The sequence below is a fragment of the Poromitra crassiceps genome (assembly GCF_964638095.1).
Source record: "Poromitra crassiceps genome assembly, chromosome: 23".
NCBI lineage: Eukaryota > Metazoa > Chordata > Actinopteri > Beryciformes > Melamphaidae > Poromitra > Poromitra crassiceps.
In genome coordinates this window covers 8764824-8791552 of record NC_139639.1, presented here as the reverse complement: position 1 = coordinate 8791552, position 26729 = coordinate 8764824, and the positions used below count along the sequence as shown (strand labels likewise).

Genomic DNA, 26729 nt, shown 5'->3' with positions numbered 1-26729 from the left:
TCCCTAACACACTGCAGTTCTTCCATTTTAGTTTTAGTTGTTTTTCAGTAGAACTAATTTCTCCTTCAGCTCAGCTGTTAATCACCTTCTGTGAGGGCTTTTGACTTAAAGGCAGCATTTCTGCATGTTAACCTCAAGTTTTGGAACTTTGACTATGTTTAGCCATAGATATCTGACATCATAACACAATATATAAATAACTGAAATAGGTAAAAGGCATAGTAGGTCCCCTTTAAACAACTTCACATTCACCACCATGTCAGTAACTTGTCGTCACAGTATTTATTTAACGTGCAAACATATTTATACAACTAGAAAAGGTTACATTTCAGGAATTGAATGCCCTGATGCACATCCTGTCTAAGGTTGTGAAATTGTGAATCGGTGAGAGGAACGATGAGAAACTGCATCTCAAACAAAAAAGGCCTTCCATGAAATTGGACTCTTGTTCAAATCCTTACATCCTTAAAATTACTTCCCCTCCTTCTGCTTCATAAACAAAATCCAAAACAACCTGGCTATCTAGAACATAATTACTAAAGAACAATCACTCACTGAATACAACTTTCCACTATCAGCAGTGGTAACACCATTCTAGTGTCAAAATCTGCACAGCCATCATTATGCACAGTGAAGCTCAGACATCCTTGTAGCAACAGAAAGACATTTTTGATTTTCATTAAGGTACTTTGGTGTTCAGTTATAGTTTTTCAGTATAACTAATTTCTCCATCTATTCAAATCAGGTTTATGACAGTTAGTTGTTTTTCAGTACAACTAATTTCTCCTATTCAAATCAGGTTTCAGTTTAGTTCAGTTAGGTTTTTTTTCAGTACAACTTATTTCTCAATCTATTCATATCAGGTTTTAGTATAGTTCAGTTAGTTGTTGTTTTTCCAGTACAACTTATTTCTTCAGCTATTCACATCAGGTTTCAGTTTAGTTCAGTTAGTTAGTTTTTCAATACAACTTCTTTCTCAATCTATTCTGAATCATATCAGCTTTCAGTTTAGTTCAGTTAGTTGTTTTTCAGTACAACTTATTTCTCTATCTATTCTGAATCATATCAGGTTTCCGTTTAGTTCAGTTAGTTGTTTTTTCAACTTATTTCTCCATCTATTCATATCAGGTTTCAGTTTAGTTCACTTAGTTGTTTTTAGTACAACTAATTTCTCCATCTTTTCACATCAGGTTTCAGTTCAGTTAGTTGTTTTTCAATACACCTTATTTCTCCATCTTTTCATATCAGGTTTCAGTTCAGTTTAGTTAACTTAGTTATTTTTAGTACAACTAATTTCTCCTATTCAAATCAGGTTTCAGTTCAGTCCAGTTAGTTGTTTTTTAGTACAAGTAATTTCTCTGTTTATTCATATCAGGTTTCAGTTTAGTTCACTTAGTTGTTTTTAGTACAACTAATTTCTCTAATATATAATATAATATATAATAATACTAATTCTGCGTGTGTGTGTGTGTGTGTGTTTGTGTGTGTGTGTGGGTGTGTGTTTGTGTGTGTGTGTATTTATTTCACAGTTTAAACCTGTGTCAATGTTTACATGTGTCAATTTGAGAATAAAAAGAAAAATGTATTTTATGTATTTGAAATACACAAAATACAAGATCTGAAAGTATCTTGATACAAATTACATCTCATTTTTCTCTGCCCAGCCAAATACAAATGACAAAATACAAAAAAGTAGTTGAAATACGTATTTCAAATACAAGTATTTCAAATACTGCCCATCTCTGCTGCTAGTGAGTTTAGCACTACAATGACAGTATACGGTACAGCTGCCTATACACATTTGAACAGCACCAGAAACACTCACATGTACATGTTATGACTCGTGTACTCACCAGGCAATGAAATAAATCCAACATTACGGGAAACGGGCATTTTAGAAGTAAATACATACCAGCAAGTGATGATGGCATGCGCCTCAGGCAAACACGGAAGTAACTTTGGTTCTGCCATCATAGTTCTGGCTAAGGATTTACTTAAAGCAGGATTAAACCCCCCAGATTTCTGGCAAAACAATATTCTACTTGATTTGAAAACTCTGCAGGCAAGATGGCCGCCTATACACCCTTGTACCCTGGCAGACTTCCTAGCCCATAAACTAACATAACTTGGCCAATAAGTATGTAACATACAAAATAAAACAAACAGTAATGTCTTCATTTGATGTAGAATGCAGAGGACATGTAACTGGTTTGTTAAACTCACATTCCAGGAATATTGTATTTACTGCGATGCGGCGCATGCCTCGTCCTGGAACCAGGGGTGCGGTAATAGAGAGGAAAACGTGAAGGCCCTTGACTGACAGGGTCCCTAAAAAAATTACCACTACGGAATTTTTTGCAGTACGAAATTATTAACCTATCATCATTAATATAATATTTAATTCACAATGTACTAATAAAAATAAGTGTTCATCCATAGTAGTCATCCATCTTGCACAACACTCGACCCCCCCTCCCCCCCCTTCAATTTTCAAGCCATGCAGAGAGGGGGCTCATGGACGGAACAGCGCTAATCAGTTGATATTCCTGCAGTCAGAGAGGGAGCTGCTGCCTCACTGCCGGCTGCTGCACAAAACATGTCAAAGCGAGCAAAGTCAGGCTGGCAGAAAAATACAAAGAGAGGAGAAAGAGAGCAGAGGGGAAAGAGGGGGCAACAGTTCCTCACTCAATTTTACATCAAGAAGGAAGGTGGCTGTGCTGTGCTGTGCAGCGTTGTCTGTGAATGGATCTGTATTTGGGCGAGCTGCTGTAGCCTGCTAGCAGGGGCGGACTGGGATCATAATTCAGGCCGGGCATTAGATACCAAGCAGGCCAGGCCGATACGGGCCGACGCGCGTGCCGGCGTCTGAAGGGCGGCGGCGAAAAATTTGGGGCGTTTGAAGCTCAATTTGGGGCGTTTGAAGCCCAATTTGGGCCGTTTGAAGCCAGATTTGGGTCGTTTAAAGCCAGATTTGGGCTGTTTGAAGCCCGATTTGGGCCGTTTGAAGCCCAATTTGGGCCAAGTCCAATTTTACAATGAGATGCACCCACTTTAAACCTGAATAAAGTAATAAAACCACTAGTAAACCAGTAGGCGGCGCCTGGCCTGCTGTTCAGTGAGTGGCCTGGCCTGGCCTGCAAAAAAAAAAAAAAAAAAATTGCCAGGCCAGGCCAGGCCAGGCCACCGGGCATTTGCCCGACGTGCCCGATTATGCAGTCCGCCACTGCCTGCTAGTGACAGGCTGAGGCAGATACGTGACTGAATCACACAGCTCTGCCAACCAGAGAACTGTCCAGTCTGCCCTGCCATCTTTAGCCATGAATATTATTCAACTTCTGTTACAAACATATCGGAGGACATTTGGAAGGAAATTAATCTGAATGTACACACAACTACACCCTCTCCCTACTGGAGAGAGTATGCATGGAAAATACAATCACGGTACTTTATAACACCAGTACAACAAGCTAAATATAATGGTAACATTTTGCCAAACTGCTGGAGGGAGTGTGGTGAATCTTATGCCAATTTCGGTCACATTTTTTGGTTCTGCCCAGTATTACAACCGTTTTGGAACAATATGCCGAAGGAAATTAACACCATCTTAAAGACTGCCATCCATCTGAATACAGACTTTGTGCTGCTGGGCAGAACGATGGAAGAAATACAAAATAAAAATGACAAATATTTATTAACGATACAGCTCTGAAACAAATAACAAGAGCTGGCTTCAAAAACAAGCCCTCTGATAGACAAATGGAGAGAAACGAATATATCAGATAAAGTACTTAATTTATAAGATTCGGGGGAATCTGAAACTATTTGAAGATATATGGTCTAACTGGTTAAACCACTATCAGGTGGTGAAGTAATCTCTCTCAATGCAACCAGATAAAATAATAACAATAATGACCTGAAGCTACTGAATTGATGTTCCCTAGATTAATGCTGACAGTCACATAAGGGGAGCACTACCTTACTTTGAGTAAGGCTCTGTACTTTTCTTTTCTTATTTTATTACATTTTTTCCCCTCTCACAGGTGTTTTGTATCTGTATTTGTAGGTTGCGTTGAGTATCACTGGGTGAAGCACACACCCATGTCATCTAATCTGTATGTATGTTATGTATGTATGTTTATACGTATCTGTCATGTCTCTATTATATATACAAAAAAGAATATCTACGCCATCACTACAAGATAATATGGGCAAAGATGTACGAAAATACAGGATGACAATAAAAAGTATTAGAAAAAAGTGTATTTATTTAGCCCTAATTCACAAGCATGTCTCAGAGGGATTTACAGAGAATGTGTCTAACTGAAAGTCTAGCTAAGCACTATCAATGAACAGGATTGAAGAATCTTAGAGAGGGAGAGACGGGGAGGTGAGAGAATGGGGGGGGGGGGGGGGGAGAGAAGGGCGAGAACAGGGGGAGGAAGGGGGAGAAGAGAGAGCAGAACAACCCAGGTATACTGTGGCTCGGCAATACTTTTTAAATCAATATCACAATATGCACAGGGTCAGTTTCGATACCAATGTATATCACAATATGGTTCATGTAAAAAAATCCTGTTAAGTAATTCAATTGTATTATATGTAATTACCTGTGTGTGTGTGTGTGTGTGTGTGTGTGTGTGTGTGTGTGTGTGTGTGTGTGTGTGTGTGTGTGTGTGTGTGTGCAGGCTCTCAGGTTGTCTACTCACAGAGGAAGGCTGTGCTTCTCTGGCCTCAGCTCTGAGCTCCAACCCCTCCCATCTGAGAGAGCTGGACCTGAGCTACAATTATCCAGGAGCCTCAGGAGTGACCCTGTCTGCTGGACTGGAGGATCAACACTGGAGACTGGACTCTCTCAGGTATGGAGAGGCAACGGGCCCTATCTTTGCAAAAGCTGTAATTTAGCGTTTGCGCTCTTTTAACGCCGTGCACAATGCAAATTGGGCAAATTGGGGGCGTGCACAAGTACATGCCTCTTATAATTGTACTGGACATAGGCGTGCCACATGCCAAACCAGGCGTTTCAGCGCAAAAATGTGGGGATAGATGGCATTATCCTATCGTCAGCAGCACGCAATCACTTTGCGCTAAGGGCTTTAAAGCACCTCTTACATACCATAATCTCCGTGCTGCGCAGTGCAGAGTAGGGCTGTCACGATTCCTCGAGTACCTCGAATAACTCGAGTAATTAAAATGATCGAGGCCAAAATGATTCGCCTCGACACGGCATTTAGAGAGTAGAGACTGTGTTTCTCACGGACGCTTACTGGTGTGGCACAGCGCTCTTCCGGTGTAAACACGTTGAGAACACATGATCGCAGACAGACCACGTTGAGAACACATGATCGCAGACAGACCAGAGATGCAGAGCTATAGCGAGCGGACCCCGCAAAATGGAACGAGGCGGCGGAGAAAGCAGACAGGAGGAGCCGGGAAGGGAAGAACCAGGGCCGACAAAGCGACCGAAACTGTCTAAAGTGTGGGACCATTTCACGCTGAAAAAGGACACAAACTCAGTGGTGTGCAAGTACTACTTGCATATCACAACAGTACCTCGTCAATGCTTCAGCACCTGAACCGTAAACATCCAGTCTACGCATCCACCAGCGCATCTACGTCGAGCGGAGCAAGGTAACGTAACGTTAACTATACACAACGCTAATGTAAATGTATGCTAATGATTGCTACTTGATATTAAGACTAGTAGTAGTTGTGCTGCTGGCTTGCCACGTTGCCAATATGACTATTAGTAACTGCATTCACGCTGCATTTTTTTGATGTGGCTTGCCGTTTTCTGTGAGAAATACAAAGCTCAACCTAACGTTAACGTTAGCGGCTAATTTAACAGCGTTGTGTGTGTGTGTGTGTGTGTGTGTGATCACACTAGCCTGTTGGTGTGTGAGAGAGAAAGAGAGAGTGAGTGTGTGTGAGAGAGAAAGAGTGTGTGTGTGGAGAATGTACATTTACACACCCTAGACCGGTCGACTCTTCTCATGATGATTGCAAACAACTATTTAATTGGTGCATTTTAGGCTCCAATTATTACACCACCTGACCTGTTATCTTGCTATTCTGATATTTGTGTCAATAATAGGCAACAGGTCTAGGGTGTGTAAATGCGCATTCTCCAGTTTTGTTATGAACTTACCTAATAAATATCAATATTAATTATTATTTCACCTCTTTTTCAGCGGATCACAGCGTACTATGGACAGATTTGTAAGGACGGGTCCATCATGTTCAAGTGAACAAGCAGCTGAGTTCAGCAATAGCATTTTGAATATGATTGTGACAGACATGCGCCCTCCACTGCCAGTTCTATGCAATTTAAAAATAAAAATGTTGTTTTTTCTAAGAAAGAAACTACCGTAAATTCCGGACTATAAGCCGCGGCTTTTTCCCCGTTTTTTGGCCCTGCGGCTTATATAACGGTGCGGCTTATCTATGGATTTTTTCAGAAAAAAAAAAAAAAAATACAAATAAAATCTCTCTTTTTTAGCACTCTTTCTAACTATAAATCCACTTCTGTTTTAATTTCCTCTCTTGCCCTCTTTTCACCACACCGCGGACACTGTGTGCACTGTAAAAATAAACAAAGGTGGTGTTGTGTTATGTTGTTTTGTTGAAATGTTACGGTAATACGGTAAATGGGAGCTTCCTCAAACAGCCATCTCTTTCCCGACAATCCCCTCTGTGCGTGACCCCTTACATATGGTAATTACGGTAAGCAAATGGCCACTCGGCCAACAACTCCCTCCCCCGACTACCAGGAGAAAATCACAAACTTCGGCGAATTCACACAAAGGAAGATCAAGGAATATTCCATCGAACCGGAGCAGATCATAAATATGGATGAAGTGCCTTTGACGTTCGACCTGCCACTCACTCGGACTGTTAACAAGAAAGGTGAATCGTCGATCACATTGAGAACCACTGGGCACGAGAGAACGAATTTCACTTGTGTTCTGGCCTGCTCTGCATCTGGAGTAAAGCTGCCGCCAATGGTGATTTTTAAGCGGATTACGATGCCGAAAGAGAAAATTCCCAGTGGGATATGCCTCAGAGTCAACAAGAAAGGGTGGATGATGGAAAGTGTCATGAAGGAGTGGCTGGCTGAGTGCTACGTCAAGCGCCCTGGAGGATTCTTTCACCAAAAAAAAGCTTTGCTCGTTCTCGACAGCATGAGGGCTCATATAACAGATTCCATGAAAGCAGCCATCAAGACCACAAACTCCATTCGGGTTCCGAAAGGCTGGACTGCTGCGTGATGATGACGCCGGCACAGCTGGGCGCCTTCAGAGGCTGTTCGATTCCGACACCGACAGTGACGAAGAGGAGTTCCTTGGTTTTGAGAGTGACAACGAAGGAGAGAGGAGAGTGGTTGACGAAGCCACCCTGAACCTGTTCGTTTCCGACACTGAAGTTGAGGACTTTGCTGGTTTCAGTACGGAGGAAGAAGAGGAAGACGAGGATTAGTGACTTGACTTTGACTCTGACTCTGTTTTTGACGCTGCACCTTCACCTAAAAGATGAAGACAAGGATTACGGTACCTGGTTTGATTGTTGACAGCACCTTTTGTTGAAATGTTAATAAATGGGAGCTTCCCCAAACAGCCATCTCTTTCCCGACATTCCTCTCTGTGCACGAACCCTTACATATGGTAATTAAACATCAAAACACCCGCGGCTTATAGTCCGGTGCGGCTTATATATGTAAAAAACAGTCAATTTTGCTGCTGCGGCTTATATACCGGTGCGCCTTATAGTCCGGAATTTACGGTAATGTAGTTGTTTATTTGAAGAGATTTATCTTATTTTTTGGTGTATATTTACGATAAGCCTTTGAAAACACAAAAAAGGGTTCTTATCCGATTACTCGATTAATCGATGGATTATTCGGTAGAATACTCGATTACTAAAATAATCGATAGTTGCAGCACTAGTGCAGAGTAAAATTCCTTTTGGATATGTCATTACGCACAGCCTTGTCACGCCAGGACATCAGATTCTGCTGCTAAAATTGGGTATTAGCAGATAATTCAGTGAGGCAATCAACTATGGGTGTATTCACACCTATCTCGTTTGGAGCAGTTGTTCCGAAACAGAGAGCATTTTCCCCCTTGGTGCGGTTCGTTTGGGGGAGTGTGAACACAGCAATCGCACTCGGATGCGGGACAAAACAAGCGGACCGAGATCGCCAAGAAAGGGTGGTCTCGGTCCGCTTTTAAACAAACTCTGGTGCGGTTCGTTTGTGGTGAGAACGTGAGCCGACCTCGATCCGCCACAACAGCAGTAAACGGTGCGCATTTTTGGATAAACCAGCTGCCGTAGTCAGCTGCGCTGTGCGTAGTAATGGCCTGAAGAACGAACATTTTTATCGTTTAAAAACAACATCTTACAGATCCTGTTTTGGCGACTTGTGACTTGCATCGATAAACTTTGGGGGATTTTTGGATCATCACATCAGCAGTTTGAACTCAATCAACTTACCTCGGACCATGGGAAGCAACGTTAATGTGTTGAATTGAATCTCTACGGATTTTGCCTGTAAATGTGTGCGGTGTGCTGCTGGCTCCCTCTCTCCCTCCCTCTCTCTCCGGTCTCCATTCAATAAATGAAAACAAATCGTGGTAATCAGAGCCAGCCTTCTTTGTGATAAGATTGTCTGGTTCAATCAGACAATCAGACTGATTGCATGTCTTCCTCGAAATGTCCGTTATTATTAAATTATTTATTAATATTTTATTCCTGACAGGACAGGTGTTCATATAGCCTATGTCTCGGCTAATCCTCATCTCCGTGATAGTAGCCTAATAGCAGAATTTGCGAGGGTCTTTGATCTCCAAATTCCCGATAGCCTAAATAGGCTAAATAAATACATAGGTTTACATAGGCTACATAGCATAGCCTACATTAATAAATAAATAAAGAACTTTCTCTCTCTCTCTCCCGATCCCTCCCTCCCTCTTTCTTTCTCTCTCTCTCTCTCTCTCTCTCTCTCTCTCTCCTCGCACGGCGGACGCCCGACATAGCCTAAAATGTAGGTCTAACAAAACACATTTTTATAATCATATAGGAAAATCTCTGGGAATTATTTTGTCCATCCAGAGAGGCTATTAGCCTATCAGCGTGTCTGCTGGCCAATCCAGGAAGTTTGACAATACTATTTGGACCGTTTCATTTGTGGCTGTGTGAACACAAACGAACCAAGGCACAAATGCAACAATTGTATCAATTAAGTACCTGAATCGGAACAAAGCAAACGACCCAGAGGTGTGAATACACCCTATAACTCACTGAGAAACTTTTATCACATCGCAAAGAGGGAAATTAATTGAGAAAACTTGTTGGACAATGGACATAGGCTATTCACCTTCACCTATCCCATAACTAGCGGGTCGTTGGCATCACAGACAATCTATCAATAAGCTCTCTCCATCTCTCTCTGTTCTTGGCACGAGTGAGTCCACTCTATTACGCATGGTGAGAATTACAGCATATTGTATGCCTCTCGATTGCGAGACGGGAATCTGATTTGTTTGTTTGATGTAACGCCCAGGCATTGCCTGGCCACACCTGTGAATAATTCTGGTGCCGCCCAAATCTCGTTTGGGCTGGCATTTCGGGGGCGCAGATTATTTGGCACGACTCTAATTTGCGCTTGCGGCAGGTGAAGTGAACGTTTCCGCATCCCCACCGAGAATTGCATCCGCACCATATTTCGGGGCTGATTTAACTTAGAAAACAGGGAGGTCACATCTACCCAGACAATTATATCACAAGCTTTTAAGCAGTTACATTTCTGTATAAATCATTACAATATGCTCCAGTGAGGTGGGGACAGCGTTTAGCTGCTGCCGGGCGGGGGCGCAAAACTCGGCATAACACCTGGACACTTGCACAAGGCGGTCGGTCTGCTATCGTTAAGGCACGCAAACAGGCGCGCAAGCGCAAATAGGGGATATCGCCTGTACCAAGATAGGGCCCAACATCTGCTAGAAGGCTGAGAGTCACACACATTTTCTCTGTCACACTAAGAGGAGGAATATTAACTCATTGAGTGCCATGGACGAACATGTTCGTCATTTCGTTTAGTAACGTAGAGTGGCAAGGACGAACATGTTCGTCAATTGCGTTTTTTGACGGTGGGACGTGCATCAAAGCCAGATCCATCTCCTGTGAAAGTATGGTGGCTGTTGAATGTGTAAAACCTATTTTAGGGACCCATTAGGTGGCGACAGTGCTCTCCAGATTAGAAAAAGGCCAGGAGAAAAGAGAGAAGAAGTCATGAGGAAACGGAAATCGCATCGATATGCTTGAAGCATAACGTTAGCTGTGCCTGTGAACAGCAGTCATCTGCTGCCACAATTGAGCCCCATCCGTGTCCGCTGCGATAGCCCATCCATATGATTTAGTTGCCGACACGGCGACACCACCGTCTTTCTGAAAAGTTACATTATTCTCAGCTGGGAGCCACGCTGTAAAAAAGCGGGGGGATGCAGCGCACTTTTCAGTGCAGATCAAACTCAGAGCAAACCGCAGCAGAGACACTCCTCCCACCACGGAGGAGGAGGAGGAGGGGGGTGGGGGCACGCAGGGCACTACAGCATACAACCATTGACAGTACACACAGACCCAGGCAGCAGCAGGCTCGATGCATAGAGAGCAAACAAGCTAGAATAGGCTATCTGATGCCCACCAGCAGTAAATCAAGACCAGCAAGAAGGTGTAGGGTCTGCGCACGCAGGGGCCAGCGCTGCTGGTTGCAGCTAAAAAATATTATTTGGCCAAACAAAATTCCTTTGTTTTCACTCTTTTATTGAAGGAAATTATTTTTGAGGTGTCATTATATCAGAAAATATTAGCTTCAGAGTCAATGATGTGCTTGAAATGCTTCCTTTCACAAAAGGCTGAATATCTCAGATTCTAAATTGAAATGTGTCTTTTTGCTCAAAACAACCTATCTTCTCCGGCTCATAACTAAAGAACGGAAAATGGTATCAATAAACTTTTTTTTGCAGATGATAGAAGAGAGAGTCATCGTACTTTGTGCGTGTTCGGTGTTTACATAGTAATATCACACAATATTCTGTGGGCCTCGAGAAATCACTGAAAACGCTCTGAAACTCTGGCACTGGGAGCGTCCGTTCTCCAAAAGTGGCTGGCACTCAATGAGTTAAAGAGGACCTAAAACAATGAAAATAGAGGCCTACACAGATCTTTGCGTATTACATTAGAAAGATGTACTACAATAAAAAAATAACATGATAAAAGTAAGCCATTGGTGAAAAAGATTATTTAAAAAAAGCCTTTGTGCTATATTTGTAGCCTAATGCACCACCATCTTTATTTGCGTCAGCGCATGACGTCACGGGGATGGCTGTACAGTACAGCACAGTACAGTACAGTACTCTAATATAGGCTACTGTACAGTAGAGTACAGTATATTACAGTACAGTGCAGTACAGTAGAGTACAGTACAGTAGAGTACAGTGCAGTGCAGTACTGTACAGTAGAGTACAGTACAGTGCAGTACAGAGTACAGTAGAATACAGTAATGTACAGTACAGTAGAGTACAGTAGTACAGTACAATAGAGTAAAGTAGAGTACAGTAGAATACAGTAAGGTAGAGTACACTAAGGTAGAGTACAGTAGAGTAGTGGAATACAGGCTAGGCAAGTGTTGGTACTAAGGCTTTTGAATGTTTTGATGAATCAAAACAACCACAAACCAAGTCAGAAAGCCAACAGTGTGTACTGTGAGCCTGTTAGAAACACTGCAGTGATCAAACCAACTATATGGAGGAGGAGAAAGTCAGCGGCAGGGTGCCTGGAACTGGGGGGAAATCGATGCATTGGAAACAATAGGCGATACATGCAGGGCTTTTAGCCTGATGTCAACCTGTTGAAAATATGTGCTGAGTTTGGATGATCTGAGGCCTATACCACGAAGCAGGATTAGTGGCTTAGCGAGGTACCTTCAGGTTTAACCCTGGGTTTGCCATGCTAGGCGCTAGTTCACTTCTTACCAAGATAGATCACCATGGTAACTTATGCTTCAGAGCTAACCTGGTCCGGAGCAGGTTAAGTTCAGAGGATAAGATCAAAACCCATGAAAGACCCACCTTCTTACCAATCAGCTCTCTGGAAACAGCATGTCACCATTCATATAGGATCCCCATATGAAAAATGGATTGCAGTCAAATGAAAATCACAAAAGAAAAAAACATTAATTCATTCATTTCATTATTCATTTTTATTTGTAGTTAATGGTTAAGTAGTTACGTTTGACCCCACCGATTGCAACTGAATGGCGTGTGGAGAAAATAGCCTATCACTAAATCACCAGCGTAAAAAGGTTACATAAACGTCTCCAAAGCGCACTAGGGCTGCAGCTATCGATTATTTTAGTAATCGAGTATTCTACCGATTAATCCATCGATTAATCGAGTAATCGGATAAGAACTATTTTTGCGTTATTAACACATTCACTGCCAGCTGTTTTTTTTTTTTTACTGTAGGTAGGTTCTGCCAGAGGTTTTTTTTGAGGATTCTGGCTCATCTTTCAAGACCTGAGGATTCTTTTCTGCTAAGATTTTGTGAACACAAAATATCTAAAAAGAACTAATAGAATGTGTGCTTTCTCTGTCTAAAAGAGTTAGTTTGTAGAGTTAGTAGTTATGTAGGCATTAGCACTTGAATATAGCATGGTTTCAGCGTCTGAAAATTTATTCTGAGATAAATGGCTTTTTGTGAAATTCGATAGAACAGTCACTTTAACCATTCATTTTTGGCATCAGTAAGACGTCAGACATCTAAACAATAGTTTTGAACAGTAATTTCCTCCATAACAGCAGGAAACACCCCTCTCCTTCAAACTCCTCCCTCCGTGTGTGTTCTTCTTGGCTGCAGCGGGCGTGTCACAAGCTCGTTTCTGTTGCTCCTGTAACCTCGCGTCACCAGGCTCACTGCTTTGCTGCTGCTGCCTGTCTGCTGGCGGCCGCTGTGCAAGTCTGGATATGGGCTCGCTCGTTTCTTGGAGTTTCGGTTGAGAGCTTTGATGAAGCTTTTGCGATTCTGGTCATATTTATGCTGCGTGTTTCAAAGTGTGTTCCACCCGTAATCTATTATGCAAATTTGCAATCCCGCACCGCCAGCAATCCATTTTCATGAGAATGGCTTCCTCACACTGCTTTTTGCTTGCCTTCCTCTAGTCAGGAGAGCACTGTCGCCACTTAGTGGGTCGGTGGAATGGGTTGTACACGTTCGGTGGCTTCAATATTGATATAAGAGATGTAAAAGGGTTAGATGCACATCCCACGGTCAAAAAAAAAAAAATCATTTTTTTGACGTATTCATTGAGTGCCAGCCGTTTTTTCAATCCTGTAGGTAAGTTGTGCCAGGTTTTTTTTTGAGGATTCTGGCTCATTTTACAAGAGCCGAGGATTATTTTCTGTTAAGACTTCGTGAACACCAATCATCTAAAAAGAACTAATAGAATGTGTGCTTTCTCTGTCTAAAAGAGTTAGTTTGCAGAGTTAGTAGTTATGTAGATATTAGCCGTTGAGTACAGCATGGTTTCAGAGATTTTCAGAGAGTTTGGAGATAAATGGATTTTTAGAACCACCTCACGTGCCTGTGATTATGGGTGCCCTTGGGCAAGTCTGTATACTGTATTGTGTGTGTGTGTGTGTGTGTGTGTGTGTGTTCGCGCGTTGCTCCGCGGCTCTGAGAGGAAGAGATCTCTGTCGTTCTTTGCCCCCACAGCGTGTCTGTCTCCCACTCTGTGTGCTCTCTCTCTCTCTCTCTCTCTCTCTCTCTCTCTCTCCTCTCTCTCTCTCTCTCTCTCCTCTCTCTCTCTCTCGGGACTAGAGAGAGAGAGAGAGAGAGAGTGTGTGTGTGTCTCCAAACTCCTCCCTCCGCAGCACAGACGGAGGGAGGAGGCTCCGCGGCCGCTCTCGGCAGTCTGGACTGTAAAAACTGGCTCGTTCGTTTCTTGAGGTGTCGGCTGAGAGCTTTGAAGAAGCTTTTGCGATTCTGGTCTTATTTATGCGCAAAGGTACTCGAGTGTGTGTGTGTGCGCGCGTGTGTGTGTGTGTGTGTGTGTGTGTGTGTGTGTGTGTGTGTGTGTGTGTGTGTGTTGTGTGAAATCGAAAGAGTTTTCGCCCAGCTATTTCCTTAAAAATTAGACTGGCTTTCCAGCGGACCCGTGGCTGTGGCTTTCTCTGTCTGGAGAGAACTGTCGCCACTTAGTGGTCGGTAAAATAGATTATACACATTCTCTTCCTCCAATATTGATATAGAAGACGTAAAAGGGGTTGATTGATGTCCCACCGTCAAAAAAAATAAATGTTTATGTAAGACGAGATATCTCGTCTTTGGCACTCAACGGGTGGATTATGTAAGACGAGATATCTCGTCCATGGCACTCAAGGTGTTAACACATTCACTGCCAGCCATTTTTTTTTTTACTGTAGGTAGGTTCTGCCAGAGGGTTTTTTTGAGGATTCTGGCTCATCTTTCAAGACCCGAGGATTCTTTTCTGCTAAGATTTTGTGAACACACAATATCTCAAAAGAACTAATAGAATGTGTGCTTTCTCTGTCTAAAAGAGTTAGTTTGTAGAGTTAGTAGTTATGTAAGCATTAGCAGTTGAATACAGCATGGTTTCAGCGTTAGAAAATGTATTCTGAGATAAACGGCTTTTTGTGAAATTCGATAGAACAGTCACTTTAACCATTCATTTTTGGCATCAGTAAGACCTAAACAATAGTTTTGAACAGTAATTTCCTCCATAACAGCAGGAAACACCCCTCTGCTTCCAACTCCTCCCTCCGTGGGCGTTCTTCTTGGCTGCAGCGCCGTGTCACAAGCTTGTCACCAGTCTCACTGCTTTGCTGCTGCTGTGCGGCTGTGCCTGTCTGCGCGGCCGCTCTTTGAGGAAGTCTGGATGGACTCGCTCGCATCTTGGAGTTTTGGTTGAGAGCTTTGATGAAGCTTTTGCGATTCTGGTCATATTTATGCTGCGTGTTTCAAAGTGTGTTCCACCCGTAATCTATTGTGCAAATTTGCAATCCCGCACTGCCAGCAATCAGCGCGAAAACGAAAGCGTTTTCGCCAATCCATTTTCATGAGAATGGCTTCGTCACACTGCTTTTTGCTTGCCTTCCTCTAGTCAGGAAAGAACTGTCGCCACTTAGTGGGTCGGTGGAATGGGTTGTACACGTTGTACACGTCCAATACTTATATAAGAGATGTAAAAGGGTTAGATGCACATCCCACGGTCAAAAAAAAAATAAAAAAAATTTGACGTAAAAACACGTCATTGGCAGTGAACGGTTGGATTTAGTTTGACGTAAAAACACGTCATTGGCAGTCAACGTGTTAATACGTCATTGGCAGTCAACCGTTGGATTTTTTTTGACGGATTAATACGTCATTGGCAGTGAATGTGTTAAAGAGCACCAGTAATTTATACAAGGTGAAATAAGACATGTCTCTTAAAATGAACAACTACATTGGTTTCCTTTTTAGAAAAATCATAAATTGTATTTCTTAACACATTGAGTGCCAGCCGTTTTTTCAATCCTGTAGGTAAATTGTGCCAGGGGGGTTTTTGACGATTCTGGCTCATTTTACAAGAGCCGAGGATTCTTTTCTGTTAAGACTTCGTGAACACCAATCATCTAAAAAGAACAAATAGAATGTGTGCTTTCTCTGTCTAAAAGAGTTAGTTTGTAGAGTTAGTAGTTATGTAGATATTAGCCGTTGAATACAGCATGGTTTTAGCCTCTGAGAAGGAAAGCTGAGAAAAATGCAGTTTTGTGAAATTCAATCAAACAGGCAGAACAGTCACTTTAACCATTTATTTTTGGCATTAGTGAGACATCAGACATCTGAACAATAGTTGTTTTCAAAAATGGAGGAATAATACAAATAATAAAATAAATAAATGTCAAAATAAATACAAAACAAGAGCAGACCACAGGTCACTCAGCTTTTTTTTTTTTTTTTTTATATATATATTTTTTTTATAGGTTTTTTCGGTTAGTGATCAAACCGGTTTGGGCTCGTACACCGAATCCAGAACTGCTCCAAAATGTAATGGGTACTTCCTTGGCCCATGTTACACCCATCCACAAAGTTACATGAAAATCGGCAGGTACTTTTTATGTATTCCTGCTAGCTAGCAAACAATCAAACAAAGAGCAAAAACAATCCCTGGCAGGTTTTTTTTTTTTACGACCCATGCCTACTCAGCGCCAGCGCCGCTGAGCAAGGTTCTTGTCTGAGTGGTACTCCTCATAGCAGCTACCCCTGTGTAATGAGACCCTACATTTGACACACATGTAGCGTGTCTCTCTTCTAAGATCTTTCCTTGCACAAACGCTACACCTCCTCGTTGGGGCATCTTTTTTTGGGTGTGGCTGGTATGAGGACCATTACATGGCCCGCTAGATTGACCTCCAGCCTGCATTGAGGGTCCAGGTATGGTCGCCGGGGCATGGTTGCAGGTTGGTCACTGCCCCCCGCCCCCACCTCCTCCCCGCCACCCCCCACCTCCTCCCCGCCAGCCCCCACCTCCTCCCCGCCACCCCCCACCTCCTCCCCGCCAGCCCCCACCTCCTCCCCGCCACCCCCCACCACAGGTCTGGTCCATGCACCGACAACACTCAGGATGAAATCCAGCAATGTTTCACACTTTCTCTGGCGTTTAGCTGGGTGTTTAGCTTTGTACAGAACAAAGGCGTTATAAAAAGAGATCTGAAACATGTACATGACAAATTTGAAGGGCCACCTGGATGTCTTCCTGGCAAACGGATAGTACGCGATGTTCTGGTCCAATCTGTCGACCCCATTCATGTACTTGTTGTAGTCTACCACACACTTGGGTTTTGTGTGTGCGACCCTCTCTCTGCTGCCTTTCTGCCTGACCTGCACCGTCTCCATCGTGTCGTCGTGCAGCGTGGAAACCATTTTCACGATTCTTTTATCTCGCCAGGCCAGAACCATGGTGCCACCATTGTGGCGCATGACCGTTTCCCCCAGCTTCACGGTGTGGTTGGTGACCATGGTAGCAGGTGGCTCGCCCCTGTTCTTGCCACAGACATGTGTCTGACACTCCAGCAGCTGTGCACACATTCCAACAGAGTTGTAGTAGTTGTCCATGTATAAATGGTACCCCTGCCCTGCCAAGTCCCCGAGGAGGAACTCCACCGTCTCGCCTAGGGTGGACCGCTCACCACAGTACGGCTTCATGTTGTAGCAGTAACCTGTCTGGGAGTCACAGAGGATGTAGGACTTTATCCCATACTTTATGGGTTTCTGTGGGTTGTACACTTTGAAGGCCAACCGCCCACGCCACAGGAGCATCCCCTCATCAATACTGATGTTTTGACTCGGTGTGAACATGTCTCTGAACTTTTCTAACAGGTCGTTCAAAACTGGCCGGACCTTGAACAACTTGTCCGCACCATCAACATCAAAATTGTTACTGAAATGGAGGAATCGTGTTAGCAGTTGAAAGCGGTTGCGAGACATGGTTTTGTTGAAGTGGGGGGTAGCAGTCAGTTCATTTGTGGACCAGTACATGGCCAGTTTAGGCTTCTGGACGATCCCAGTGAGGAAGTATAGTCCCAAGAAGCTCTTGAGTTCTGCCACTGTAGTGTCCTTCCACCTCCCAAGCCTTGAATGTGGCAGAGCCTCACTGACCTGACTGATGCACTGGTGTGCATACAAGTTAGTTTGGACTACAATGGCCTGGAGCAGCTCATCGTCCAGGAAGAGCTGGAAGAAGTCAACTGGTTCAGCAGCACCACCACTATGAGGACCCGGTTCTGCTGTGAAGGGGATGTGGGTTGGCTCCCAGTCAACGTCACTCCAGCCTGGACCTGCAGGCCGTTTCCCACTTCCAGCTCCACTGCCACAATCTGCAAATTATAGAAATACATAATTACCATAAAATAGTGTTTTTTATATGTGTGGTACTGAATGCTGGCTGGAACCTGTGATGTGAAAATAAACCTGATTCTGAAGTGTGCTCTTACCCATTTTCCTGGCACCAGAGGCTGTAGCACCAGTACCGCTACAGCTGGCTGCTACAGGCTCATCTTCAGACTGTTCAGAGTCTGAAATAAAGTAAAATGAATTGACTGACTGCTGGCTTTTGTATAGTCATAGTAATTACATTTCCACAAGTTACACAAGTGTAACACTAGTGTCGGTTCAGAATGAGCACACCTCTCTAATTCAGTTAGAGAGAGTAGATCACCTTTATCTATGGACCGGGGTCACAGAAGCTCTAGGTCGCTCTGGGAGAAATGGGCACCAGGCAGCACACAGAACACGACACAGACTCAGCAGGTACGTTTTAAAGATAACACAACATTTATTTACTTGTATTTCAGTTATTTCTTATTCTTTCTTCCTTCAAGTATATCAGTTCAACAACATTAATCAAACACAATTCTTTTTTTCCCACTAAACTATTTCTCTTTCTTTCAGGTTTTTTTGCATTCAACGACGGTGGGTCGACGACAGATGTTCACACATCAGGTAAGTAACTGTCTCTTTTATTTCTTATTTTATAAGAAACTATTTTGTTATTAGTCAGGCACTCATTAATTTTTGTTAATTCCTATGTTGATTTATTATGGTTCCATATAAATCCTATTTTAAAGTGCTTCTGACTCAACAGAGATACAGTCGTCGGTTATTATTTTTCGATTGGATTCGACCTTCAACCTCAAAAAACAACCGTTCCTTCAATAGAACTCATTACCCAGAAAACAAAAACAATAGAACAAGTTCCCTTCAGGAATTCCATAGTATTGCTCTGGTTGCATTACTGTGTATTTCAGCAATACACAGCTGTATATAAAAATAGAAAACTAGTTTAACACTGCTAAGGTTCAGGTTCTATTAAAGTACTTAGAAAACAAATCAATAACTCACGTTCAAATCAGGTGAGCACTATCAAATGCACACAGAGCAATACTCACAATGGACCATAGAAATAAATCACAATTATTATAAACAATTATCTAGATTCAGAACAACAAGAAAAACATTCAACATGTGCTCTGTTCTCTAGTTCGGATCCACGAGATCAGTTCGACTCGGACAGTTATCCTTTGAATGGAAAAGTGCAAGGGGGATATTGTCTTCCCACTATGATGGAAGCTCCGTGGGTTTGAATGTGTGGGGCAATGTGGGGCAATGGATACGATTGTCCTACCACTGTGTTAGAAACTCCATGAAATCCGTGGGGCAATAGATACGATTGTCCTACCACTTAGTTGAGAAGAATCTCTCCTTTCTCTCGATCCGGTTCAGGGCTTAGGCTCGCCACCCCAAGAACCAGCTGCACCTCTCTCCACGGGAAGCAAGCCGGGCTGGGGAATCCGGGGTCTGGTGGATTCAGACGCTGACAACAAGGACGGACAGGAAACGGGAACAAGAAGGACCTGGCCTTGTACCCACAAAACCAAGAAAAGTGTCACTTAACGGATCAAATAAATGTTTTCTCTCCTGTGTGGACTCTAATGTGCAATGTGTAACCATTAAGCCAAATAAAACATTACATCAAATAAACAAATAAAATTGTCATTACTCCTTTAACCATCTGTCATGTCATTTTCTCTTTTCTTTTCCATTCAGCATCAAAATACATTTTAGATAGCAATTACATGAAACATAGGATTACAGTATGGCTAACAGAATATACAAAGTGACATCAGTTCAAGTGCATTCATTTCAGTAACTCCATTTCCTTGACCTAAAAGCTACAGTATACTGTATCACCACTGGTGTGCATTAAACACACTGCAACAGCTACTAATAAGCTTAACACTAGCAGGCTTTACACTGCAGAAATAAACACTGCTTGAGGTAATGAAAAGAATAACGCTAGACGCGATGCGTCATGGCTGCTCTACGCATCCATTAAAACCACCGGGTGACTCACCCATGTTAGCAGAGGGTTTGCACGTTCAGCACGTTAATGTGCTAGCCACGGTAGCGTGGTGGATGCTAATCCGTGTTGCTAATGTTTGTAGCACTATTGCATCGAGTCAGCATGTTTTCAGTCTGCTAGCTTCATATTATCATTACAGCAAGCTGCAATAGCACTTTTTCATGTCGGGGGAACTCACCAAGAATCTGCTTTCGGCAAATGGCAGCGTGATGGTCACTACCACAGGTCGCTATTTAGCAGCAATGAATCTGGTCGGGGACAATAATTTTCTTTACTGACGGTTTCAGAGAGATAACAGTTAATTATCGGTAAGCACACATATATTTTACTTACACGTGTCTCTGTGTTCTATGTCTCAACACGTATTTCTGTTCTCCGGTGTCAACAAACGTCTTGTCTGATATTCGTTCAGGTAGGAAAAGGAAGCGCTAGGTATTTTCACCGTCACCTCAGCTAGACTGGCGGATGCTGCGTAGCATCTGATGTACTTTCAAAATAAGAGTCCTTCAACCAAATCTGATATGCTTTCAAAATAAGAGTCCTCCCATTATATTCACTGTTTATATTATGTTATATTCACAGTATAATTTATTATATTAAGACACATTAAACGGTTCTGGTAACCTGGGTTACACACTCCCTTCTCAAAGGTGTGTACGTCTCGTTACACCTAGTCGGCTGTTTAACCACAACTGAAGGAGTACTTTCAGAGTTGTGTTCAGTGTAAGTATGACCTTGTAGTGATTCTGTGAAAGCCACACTTAAACCTTGAAGGAGTGACTGCACAATAGACACAAGGGGGTTCCCTAATTGGGTGTAGTGCAATCTTTCTGGGGGGACAATTTGTCTACTGGAATGTCTGCGAGAAGCATCTTCCCCATTTTGGTCTTCGGCAACTCCAGGCTTGGAAGCTTCGTTCACTGCCGTCCGTGAATCTTCATCGCTGTCAGACATGTCAGAGAATACTGGAAGGGCCTCCTCCATGATACTGGGCACATTATCTGGGAGGTCGGGAAGTCTCCCTGTGGCGTGTCTTTGTTCTGACCTTGTTCCAGACATATCCTCCTCTTCCACTTCCGCTTCAGATAAAGCCTCTTCTTCAGGTCCCATTTCAGGTGAGTTTTCTTTTTCAGGTTCCTCCTCAGGTGAGTTTTCTTTTTCAGGTTCCTCTTCAGGTGAGTTTTCTTTTTCAGGTTCCTCTTCAGGTGAGTTTTCTTTTTCAGGTTCCTCTTCAGGTGAGTTTTCTTTTTCAGGTTCCTCTTCAGGTGAGTTTTCTTTTTCAGTCGCGCCTGCGCCTACAGAGCACTCTGCCAGAGGGTCTGCTTCTGTTCTTTGAGGGATTTGCTCAGCTGGAGATGCGAATGGGTGAGACTCAGGAGAGTTTCTGTTCAATCCTTGATCCCTCGTGAGGTGAGTATTCCCATTTAGCTCATTTGGGCATGATGGCCAGTCACTTTCCACCCTCGTAGGGTCTACATTCCAGGACACAGTGACATCTTCATCTGACTCACAGTGGTCCACATCTCCCTCTGCATCTCGTGCAGCAGATTCCAAGCGCGTGTTCTGACGCGTCCTTCTGCGTGAGACTGGCTCGGGTGGGAGAGAGCAGTCATTCATTGAAGGGAGGAATCCGCAAGGGAGCAAGAGGTCTCTGTGTAATGTTCTCAGAGGTCCACTTTGGTTCTCGGGTTTCACCGTGTACACTGGAAGATCACCAGCACGTTTGGTCACCACATGAATCTCAGCCTCCCACTTATCAGCTAGTTTGTGTTTCCCGCGGAGACAAACACTCCTCACCAACACACGGTCACCAACTTCGAGTGCAGACTCTGTGATGTGCCGATCAAATCTGACTTTGTTCCTTGCAGCATTTTTGGCGGCATTGCTGGTTGCTAGCTTATAGCTCTCCTCCAAGTGTGCTCTCAAATTGCGTACATACTCCGAGTGGGATGTTTGGGAATGCTCTCTGAGTGGGACATCAAACGCCAGGTCGATGGGCAATCTCGGTTGCCTCCCAAACATTAGCTCGTAGGGGCTGAATCCGGTGACTTCACTTTTGGTACAATTGTAGGCATGCACCAATGGCCGTACAAAATCACGCCAATGCGCTTTGTCTTGCTCTTTTAAAGTGCCCAACATACTCAGGAGTGTTCGGTTGAATCTTTCGACAGGGTTTCCCCTGGGATGGTAAGGTGTTGTCCTGACCTTCCGAATCCCTGCCACTTCGCACAGCTCTTTTATTGTCTTTGATTCAAAGTCGGGCCCTTGATCACTGTGTAAGCGCTCTGGGATACCGTAGTGGATGATGAAGTTTTCCCAAAGACACTTGGCCACGGTACGAGCTTTCTGGTTGGGTGTGGGTACAGCCACTGCATATTTAGTGTAGTGGTCTGTAATCACCAGGACGTTGGTTGTGTTGCTTCTGTCAGGCTCAATTGAGAGGAAGTCCATACAGACCAATTCTAATGGGCGAGTGACTTGGATGTTGACAAGCGGTGCGGCCTTCTGAGGTGGAGCCTTCCTCCGGATGCAGCGGTCGCATGTCTTCACCCTCGCTTCCACTTCAGCAGCCATCTTTGGCCAGTAGAACCTGGATCGCAGGAGATCAGTCATCCTCTCTATCCCTAAGTGACCCATGTCATCATGTAAGCTTTTCATGGCTGTTTGTCTCAGTTCTTTGGGTAGAACCAGCTGGAGGTTGTGTGTCCTTCCTCTTTCCTCTTCCTGTACAGAATGTTCTCTTTCATCTCCAGACGAGGTAACTCTCTCAACAGCAGCGGAAGCTCTGGGAGTTCTTGTCGCAGAGTTGGTGGGGGTTTCTGTCCAGTCTCTAGTTGTAATATGACCTCTCTGATGCTAGGGTCAGCCGTCTGCTTTCCTCTCAACTCCTCCTTGGACAGGTGCTGAATGGTGGCCGTTCCCTCAGCTCCTTCCTCTTCTCCAAAGATGACAGGCACAGCATCTGCATGCATAGCCAGGGACTCGACTAATGCAAAGAAGGGGTCACTGGATTCATTGTCTGGATCATGTCGTAGTAGATGTCGGCCGCAGACTGCTTGGACCACTTCAGGTTCCACCTGGATGAGATTCTCACTATCACCGGCATGACGTGAGGTGAATTGGTGGATCCGTTCACGTTCCTTCTGCGATGCAAGGTCATCCATCAGGTCACCATGAGGACGTCTTGACAGACCATCAGCATCATGGTTTTGTCTCCCTGCACGGTACTGCAGTGTGAAGGTGAACGTAGACATCGCAGACAACCACCGATAGCTCGTAGCATCCAACTTGGCTGTGGTGAGTATGTAGGTCAGTGGATTGCTGTCGGTGATGACTATGAACTGATTTCCATACAGGTAGTCACTGAACTTTTCTGTCACACTCCACTTCAGGGCTAAAAACTCCAGCTTGTGTGCCGGATAGCGGGCTTCGCTGTGAGACAGCCCTCTGCTGGCGAATGCGATGGGTCGCATCTGTCCTTCCTGGTCCTGGTAGAGTGCAGCTCCTAAGCCAGTGGTGCTCGCATCTGTGTGCAAGATGTAAGGCAGCGCAGGGTTCGCAAACCCGAGTACTGGGGCAGTGGTGAGCCTGTCGATTACTGTGTCGAAGGCACACTGGCATGCCGGAGTCCAGCGGTCATTGAAGCGATCTTTTGGGTGATGATACTGCAGGGGCTGATCGTTCCCAGTTTTCTTCTTTGGTCTCTTGGTCTTTCTCAGAGGTGGGTAACCAACAGTTAAGTCGGTTAGCGGCTTGACAACCCCGGAGTACCCCTGGATAAACCGCCGGTAGTATCCGGAGAACCCCAAGAAGGACCTCAGTTCTTTCAAGTTTTTCGGGCTAGGCCAGGTCTTTAGAGCACGGATCTTGTCAGGATCTGTTTTGACACCATCTCTCGACACAATGTGTCCCAGGTATTTTACGGAAGTCTGAAAGAACTTGCACTTGCTCACAGACAACTTCAAGCCGTACTCCCTTAGACGGTCGAGGACTCGCAGCAATCTCCTTTCGTGCTCCTCTAGGGTATCTGAGAATACGATGATGTCGTCTAAGAAGACGATGGCCTCTTTCAGGTTCATGTCGCTCATACACTTCTCCATGAGCCTCTGAAAGGTGCTGGGGGCGTTCGTGATTCCTTGAGGCATCCGCTGGAATTCCCAGAAACCCAATGGGCACACAAAGGCAGTCTTGGCCTTGTCCTCTTCCTCCATCTCTATTTGGTAGTATCCAGATTTGAGATCCAGGACGGAGAACCATTGAGATCCGTGCATTGCCGTGAAGGTCTCTTCAAGGTTTGGTAGGGCGTACGCATCTTTCACCGTCTGAGCGTTTAGCCTCCGATAATCGATGCAGAGCCGTACTTCACCATTTTTCTTTCGGACCACCACAATAGGAGAGGAGAAAGAAGACTCGGATTCCCTGATGATACCCGCATCCAGCAGCTCTCTGAGATGTTTGCGGACAGCCTGGATATCTTGGGGGTGGATGGGCCGAGCTCTCTGCTTGAAGGGGGTCTCATCGTGAAGGTTGATGTGGTGTTTCACCTTGTCAGTCCTTCCATAGTCCAAGTCGTGTTGTGAGAATACATCTGGCATAGCTTGTAACTTCCGCTCTATCCTCTCTTTCCATTCTGCAGGTATCGGGGAGTCTGCCAAGTTGAACACAGTTGGAGGGACTTGTGGTGGTTCTGGCTGGTCAGTTGATGGATCTTTACTCTTGATCTCTCCTGCTCCAGAGAGTACTTGCTGTGTAGCACTGAGCTCGGCTAAGACACTTCTTGGTGGTATCCGTATGTCATGCTCGGTTTCATTGGTTAGAACCACAGGCACTCGATAGGGAGCTCTGGTCGGGAGGGTGAGCAGACTACAAGTGACTAGTATGCCTCCAGGGAGGGAGTATGATGATGGTGGTTCTATCATTGCCCACTTCTCTGTGTGCACACCCCGAACATTGGCCACTCCCTCCATCACAACCTTCTGTCCTGCTGGGATGATTTCTGACGCTTTCCCCTGTAGTCTCACTGATCCAAGGTAGCCATTTGTTTCTTGTTTCTGTCTGAGGACAAGTATTTTCAGCACTGCCCGGTAGCCGTATGGAGAAGGCTGATGGCGAGTGTTGTCCGCTTCACTGTATTGCTTGTACATTACATCCAATGTGTTCGTGCCTATTAGCACTGGGGACAGGGCTGTGGCACGGCAGTCTGGAACTACAAGAGCTAAGGTAGGTACCTCAATGTCAGTGCCCAGGAAACTCTTTGGGAAGGTTATACTGGTCTCAATGTAGCCGAGATAGGGGACGGTTTGACCATTAGCGCCTTCAATTTCGAGCAGGTTGTCTAAGGAGTGGATGGTCTGGGAGCTCAACTTCTGTTCGTAGAACGACTGAGAGACAGTGGTCACTTGAGATCCTGTGTCCAATAGAGAATTGCATTCTTGCCCTGCTATGAGAATGTTAGCAGTACATCTCGTCCCTACCAATCCTTTTGGGAGGTGGCCCCAACCAGTAGGAGAGGCTTGCTTCAGGCTAGCTCTTTGCTTGCCACTGGGACGTCTTTCATGTTCTCCAGCTCCCGTCAGTCCCATGACTGGAGCTGATTCAAGTTTAAAGGCTGTGTGCTTGAAGAGCGGCTCTGGGCTTCCCACAGAAGTTGTTTCTCCATTAACTGCTGCTTCTTCTCTGCAACCATGGCTTGATTAGGGGGCTCACTGCAATTTGGCGCGATGTGCCCATCCTGGCCGCACCGGAAGCAATACCAGGGTCTTGGCCTTCCATTCTGCATTCTGGCTGTAGTGGAGACTGAAAAGCCACTTCGCCCCCCACGCCAATCTGTTTGGGCAGGAGCAGAAGGGGGAGGGGTCTGGGACTTTAGAGCGGTTATCTGACTCTGTAGGTCGGCTAGTTGTCTCTGTAGGTCTTGGACTAGAGGGTCACACTGGGAGGGGCTAATCTGGGATCTGGATGTCTGGCGGTTCTGCGTTTTCAGGTTGGCCATTTGACTTTGGAGCCCAGCCACTTCTCTTTTTAGGTTCTGGGTGTCGCACAGTGTATCCACTGTCTGGTTATTTTGCTGTGAGGCTGTGCTCTTTTCTTTCTCCTGGACGCAGGCACACTGAAGGTGTGTTGCAGCTCGTTGCTTGGGGACCCCAAGGTGTTGCCTCATGCGAACAGCCTTTGCAGCCTGTCTGTCTTCTTCTGTGCGCAGAAGTAAGAGCAATTCTGGAAAGGATGGAGGGTTGTGTTTTCTCTGTTCCAAATGGAGATCAGTAAGCATGGTGCTGTCCCAGCAACCTCTACAAAACTGCCTCCGGAGGTTGTCATCCTGTTCGGCGGAGGCCACACCCCCTCTTTTCACCGCCTGGCTGAGAATCACTTGCAGACGATTCAGGTAGTGGGAGGGCTTTTCCCCAGCATCCTGAAGTGTGTTCATGAATTTGGCGAAAAGCTCTTCGCCATCATCAACAGTGCCGAAAGCAGAATCCAACAGCTGCAAGTAGTCTGTGGGAGAAGCTTGGGGGCCTAACTGTTTCACTACATCAGCTGCTGGTGATTGGAGGCTTTCCAGTATTTTCCTCACTCTGTGTAAATCTGATATGGCTGGATCTTTGAGAATGAGCTCAACATTTGCTCTCCAAGTGTCGTAATCCACTTCACTGTTGGGGTGTGGGCTCTTCCCAGAGAAAGATCGAAGTCTGTTAGATGAGTGAACTGATGAAGAAACATCTGCATTTCTTACAATATGTTCGACCACGACTCTTTG

The 26729-nt window shown here is 44.6% G+C and overlaps 1 protein-coding gene across 1 annotated transcript in view; it reads left to right on the top strand.

Moving 5' to 3' along the window:
• Window positions 1-26729, top strand: part of LOC310797146 (NLR family CARD domain-containing protein 3-like) — a 64452-nt gene that overhangs the window by 18326 nt on the left and 19397 nt on the right. The window contains exon 5 of the mRNA XM_083659456.1: window positions 4686-4856. Within this exon, the coding sequence (XP_083515582.1) occupies window positions 4686-4856 (171 nt within the window). The remainder of the gene's footprint in view (window positions 1-4685; window positions 4857-26729) is intronic.